The sequence below is a fragment of the Lithobates pipiens genome, unplaced genomic scaffold, assembly GCF_037356315.1.
Source record: "Lithobates pipiens isolate NorthernLeopardFrog02 unplaced genomic scaffold, aLitPip1_a1.2 Scaffold_8, whole genome shotgun sequence".
Lineage (NCBI taxonomy): Eukaryota > Metazoa > Chordata > Amphibia > Anura > Ranidae > Lithobates > Lithobates pipiens.
The window spans coordinates 486,124,256-486,130,255 of record NW_027507903.1 but is presented as its reverse complement, the minus strand read 5'-3'; the positions used below and the strand labels follow the sequence as shown (position 1 = coordinate 486,130,255).

The window sequence follows — 6,000 nt, the reverse complement described above, 5'->3', positions numbered from 1 at the left end:
CATCCACCGTAGGGGAACCTTGGTGGTGTTTTGACTCCGGCTGCATGTGGGTCCATTGGCAAGCGGCAATTTGTTTTTTTCCCTTGTTTCCCCGTTGTAATGAGTAATAGTATTTTTTTACCAATTTGTAATTGCTAAACTTGACCATTATATGTATTTCGTCAACTTATTGCAGACATAACATTTTCCTGATGAAGCGGTAAAATTCCACGAAACATGTTGAGGAATACATGATTTGTGAGGATCCACTATACCTCGGTTCTCCTCCATGGATTGCATTAATAGCGACATTATTAGGATGTATTTCCAAATGTACTTGTAGAACTATTTGTGATCGATTGGGATACCCATTTTATCTTTTAATTGTTGTATAAGTAAAACATGATATTTTTAATAAAAACTGTGTGTATTCTGTTCAAACTGGTACCGAGATAGTCAATTTATTTTGGTGACTTGTTGGGGACAGGTCTCCATCCTTCCAAGTTACCCTCCTTAGAAAGGAAATCACAGCACTCACAGTAAGCACATATACTTCATATATTTATTCCATCTATTGATGTACCATAGACAGCATTTTTATACATTTCTGGAAGGCAGTCAGGTAAAGGTAAAACATTTGCTAGACCCTTGGTGGTTGTTTTTAATAGCAAATGTTTCAAGATTATAAAAAAATATCCTCCTGTACCTCCCTAATATGATAAACCTTTAAAAAGCCAACATTTGGATTTCAGCACTTCTGGAAGCTTCAAACAAAATGTAATCCAATGATTAGCACTATGGTATAGTTTTCTAGTGAGAAAATGTAGGTTATGATCCCAGGTCCATTGTTGGTGCTGGCTCTAATCACCAGTGGCTCGATCTACTAATGAAAATTTACAAACTGCTTTCAAGATTCCCACTCATCTTCATCTCCATCCCCTGGCATCACTTGTGGTTGGGGCATGGGTGGGATGGTGTCGGAGATTCGGGCAAAAGCTCCTGCTGGAGAGTCTGCATTCCCGGCCGCTGGCCCCTTTCCAGAAATGCCTAGATAGAGAGCAAACAAAGGCCATGAGCAATTTTTTTTAAAGTTGGTCTCTGCTCAACTAGGCTATTACTAGTAAAAGGTCAAGCACCCCCTTTATGAGGGGTCATAATATCTTGTTTGATTTTTATTTATATAATGGAGAAGGCAACTGGAAAAGTAAGTAGGGGTAAACAATTACAACTTTGTCAAGCTTTTGGAGAGATAGACCAAAAAGGAGTTTCCGTTGCGGGGCATAGGTCCCACCCCGCTGTGTATATGCTCTATGAACTGATTTGCTACAAACCTGGGGTATGTGTGGAGTAAGAGGTGTTATACTGGGCCCTGGCCCCTCCCAATGCGTTTCATAAAATGTGACGCCATCAGGGGTTCCACAAAGTGGTGTGCAGTTTGGTATATCATCATCTGACATACTATTCAGAAATTTGTTCTATCCTCTTGGAATTGGGACTCACGCAAAACTTTTCTTTTCACAGAAATTAATGTTTTATACATGCATCTCTTTTTTTAATGCATATAATATATATTGGGAGTATGTTGCACAGTGTTATAGCACATTTGATATATCTGGATGTACCTTAATAAGGTGATATCTGGCTTTGAATGATGGCTTAAGCTGATTTTTTTATATGCACTGCTATTAGGAGGATACAATTTTCAGAATACCTGGTGTGAAGGTATTGTGTGCGCTGCAACACTACGTATTGGGAACTAGCGCAGATTTTCCTTTCTTGTTTTAGTTACTGCATGTTACAGTGTGGCAATGTTTCTATCCTATAACAGAAAATGCTTGAACCAGCACTTTAGTGTAGTCCTTGCATCCCTAATGTGCTCCTGTGTTGTAACCTTGTCACATGCTACAAGTGGAGACTACACTTGTGCAGGCCGCAGCAATGAGGTGCAGCCACCGCTGCATGTAGACTAAGTGTATAAAAACAGGCTGGACGAGATCAGCAGTACTGACACAGGAAAAAGCATGATAATAGTATTTAAAAATACAAAAACAAATTTTTGCCTATATAAAGACATGTATCTAGACTTTTTATCTTGTACTCAATTAGCCTAGTAACACTCCTAAGCTCTGATTACTATTGATATATCCCATTTACAAAAGCCACTATTATTCAGCCGTGTTAAGAATAATAGTTGCATTTTAATAAAGGTCGTAGTTAATGTCAATGTAATTAAGTCAAGAAAACATAGATGTACTAATAATGATTGTATTTCATGGCTCCTCCTTAGCATGGCACAGTAAAGCCTTCTCAGAACTAAAAGTATTAATGTCTCATTCCATCAAATATTCCAAAGATAAGAGGATCGTTTCTCATTTCAGAACAGTAAGAAGAGCCATACAAATCATTTCTTTAGCCAGATGCACATCCAAAACTGCTGGCGTACAGTGCAAATGAAGCCTAATATAGTCATTTGTTTCAAACTGCATACAGCTGTTTCAGGTTTTTTGGCCATCATCAGTGCAGCTGCAGAGCCCTGTATACTTATACCAGGGGTCTCAAAGTACCAGCCCATGGACCGGTTACAAAATGGCTCACCGGCAGGGCCGATGCTGGGAGGGCATGCGGGGTGCACTGCGCAGCGACTGGGTCTGGTCTCCTGTGTCCTCTCCCCCACATGCCGCTGCAGCACCACCCATGCAGCAAACAAAACAGACATGGCACAGGAGAGAAGAGCGGCGGAAGGATCCACCCATCGCCCCGTCCATCTAGGCTCTGATGATTGTACAGAGCTGTGCTCCCTCGAGGTTGTGCCTGGTCCTGGAAATTGGTGGGTTCTCTGTATGCCCTGCCACTAGGATTGTGTTGAGCCAGGACCTAACAGGAAGAGAGGACTCGGGAGGCAGAAGATCAGGTCACCAGATTACTGCCAGGAGAGGTAAAGCCCCATACACACTATCAGTTTTTCTGCTGAGTTTTTCCTTCAGATTTACCAAAACCATGTAGTACAAGGGCCTGCCTGATTGCATACAAATGGAAACTCCTAAGGTTTGACCTCATATTATATGGTTTTGGTAAATCTGAAGGAAAAAAGTCAGCAGAAAAACTGATAGTGTGTATGGGGCTTAAGTGAGGCATTACACCGAGGCTGAGCAAAGTCCTAGTAGGGTGAATGGGGTTGAAATTTGTGAAGAAGGGGTAGTTGTGAAGTGTGTGTGGTGGGGGGGTTAATTGTGGAGTGTGGGAGGTTAATAATTCTTCCGCCGAGACCAGTGCTGGAAGTTAATAATGCGTCCGCTGACACCAGTGCTGTTGTTTTTGAAGTTTGAAAGTTTGCATGTGGCCCCCATGGGATATGAAAACTTGTCTTGTGGCCCTCAGGTAATTTGAGTTCGAGACCCCTGACTTATACTGTTTTGTTGGATCCAAAAACCCCAATCCATAAAAGCCAAATACACTGCGCGCATGTGTGTGTGTGTATATTATATGTATACACACACACACACACACACACACACACACACACTTATGGCAGAGTCGGTACAGTGAAAGGAGTATGGTAGAACTTAATTAATGGCAGATCTGGTCAGAGGGAGATATACTCCATCTCCTCGTCGGCACACAGATCGATAATGCTAATGTGCTTGGAGTGATTAGGGTGTGCCCAGGCACACCAATGAACAGCTGTATACACTTTGGAATACATGGACATATGTTAGGCTATATTTGTACCATATACCAGATATGCATCTGGCTGACAGGGCGTAAAAATATATTTTTTGCAAAGCCCTGCCCACCGTTATAGAATAAAGAATAATCATCACTTTTGGGATATTTGATGGAATGAAACATGTGAATAACTTCTGTTCCAAGAAGGTTTTATTTGACTATGCACTGATCTGCTTGGGGAGCTTTTCAATTAAATTTTTTCCCTTCTTACCAAACCCTGTATGGTTATATTGTTCCTTCTTTTAAGGGGCAATACACACTGCAACGCAGAGCGGGAGCAAGTCACCGCTCCAGCTTCTCTGTGCTGGGGCAGTGCATGATTTATCGCATCACATTTTGCACCCTTTTTTTGTGTTCTGTATAAAATGTACACTTCATTCATGAACAGCATGCTGCGTGGTCCTGACATTGCAATGTGAAACAAGACGCTGTGTTATGCTAAAATGCAGCATGTCTGTATTTTAGCGCAGTGCTAGGATGCTTTGCAGTGTGAGTGGGACACACAGCAAACAACCGTTTCCTGTATGTCCCAGTGGTGACAGGTGTTTTAACATGCATTAAACGTCTGTCACCGCACATAGTGTGAATTGGCCCTAATTGTGTATAAATGTGTGAGTTTCAGAAGAATTGTCAAAGCCTGAGGAGGATTTAATGGGTCCCGAATGTGGCACCTTAAATAAGTAAACCCTTAAAGCGTGTCACTTACACTCCAAACTTTGTGAAAAAAAAAAAAAAAAAAAAAGCGCACAGGACAAACTCAATATCATCCATTTGGGGTTTACATTTGCTTTTATGGAGTTCTTAAACTGAAAGGGTCTATAAATTTGGGTCTGTAGCCACAGTTCTTATAGCAGACTTGGATTATAGTACCACCTTCAACAGTGCTAAAGCCTGGAAGCACGTCTATCATAGATTATCTTACGCGGTAGATGGCTGCCCTCCTCCAATCTTACATTGTCGCCCCCCCTGTGTCCTTTTCCCCTCTCGCTTGCTGCGTGAGCAGACATGACGTGAATGGAAAGTCCTGGAGCGCCGAGTGTAACGCAATGAATCGTGGCAGCTTGTCACAAGTCCTAGCCTTTCAACCCTCATCTCACTGCACAGAGAGGCCCAAGCAAGAAAGAAGGGCTCTGCGTCTGGTTTGTTAGAGACAGTAAGTCATCTTCGCCAACCATATGGGAAATGTATATAAAAGAGAGAACTATATTTTCTAAAGTGTACCTGTCAGAGAGCGCAGCCAAGGCTGCCATCCTGTTTCAGACGTGTACATTGCTTGACTCCTGTGGAAGGGACAGCACTGTGCTTGATACTGCACAGATGTCTTTGCTTTATAGCCAGGAGTATTGATAGTGGGAACAGTCAACACTGGATTGGAGCCATGACCAAGCAGGTACAACAATTACGATAAAGACTGGATTTACACTGTTCCACATATAGCATGCATGCTAACACATACATTTAAGAGGGATGCTCCCCCAACAAGAAAAAGAAGATTTGAAGAAAAAAAAAAAGTCAGGATAACCGGGGATTATTAAGGAAAACTGCAGATTTGCCAATATTTTTAAATTAAATTAACATGGTAAAAGGTGATATGAGATTTTGGTAACTGAGTTTACATATACTTTAGTGCAGTGGTCATCAACCCTGTCCTCAGGGCCCACTAACAGGCCAGGTTTTATGTATTACCTTGAGGAGATGCAGACTAGAATACTCCAATCACCGAGCAGCAAATGATATCACCTGTGATGTATTTCAGTTATCTTGCAAACCTGGCCTGTTAGTGGGCCGAGGACAGGGTTGATGACCACTGCTTTAGTGTACACGTCGCTGCACCCAGTAAATTAGGAAATCTCACCTTTTCTCCTCAGCGCCAGCTTATTAAATAGATCGGACATGAGATCTCCTCCACCTCCTGTGGCAATCACTGGAAGAGAGAAGAGATGTTTGTACCCAGTCATGGTATCATTCTAGAAAATCATAGTTTATATGGAACTTGCAGGTCTCCAGCTACAATTAACCCAATAAAGTTCTTCAAATGAGAATTCTGGGTAGATCCCATTCTTAAGATATAAAGGACCTTAGACGATGCAGCCATAGTGTAGCATTTATATGTGAAAGTCTTGCCAGCAATAACACTGGCAGTGCAAAAAACACACTAAAATGCCCTTTTAAAAATATTTATGGAGCCTGCAACGGTAACCTCCTTATTCAGAACTTGGTGTCCTGGAGCATTTTGTTAGCTTACTGCATTTTAACATTACTTTTTGCGTGTTAAGACAGCCCGTTTAAAATTAA

General features: G+C 41.7%; 1 protein-coding gene across 3 annotated transcripts in view; it reads right to left on the bottom strand.

Annotated features, from left to right (window-relative positions):
* Positions 1–527: 527 nt before the first annotated feature.
* The window catches only part of WASHC1 (WASH complex subunit 1), a 53,758-nt gene continuing 48,285 nt past the window's right edge, over positions 528–6,000 (bottom strand). For all 3 annotated transcript variants that reach the window (XM_077468968.1, XM_077468969.1, XM_077468970.1), the window contains exons 10-11: positions 5,561–5,629; positions 528–1,026 (exon numbers count right to left, since the gene is read on the bottom strand). In XM_077468968.1, coding sequence (XP_077325094.1) covers positions 887–1,026; positions 5,561–5,629 — 209 coding nt within the window. In that variant the 3' untranslated portion in view covers positions 528–886. The remainder of the gene's footprint in view (positions 1,027–5,560; positions 5,630–6,000) is intronic.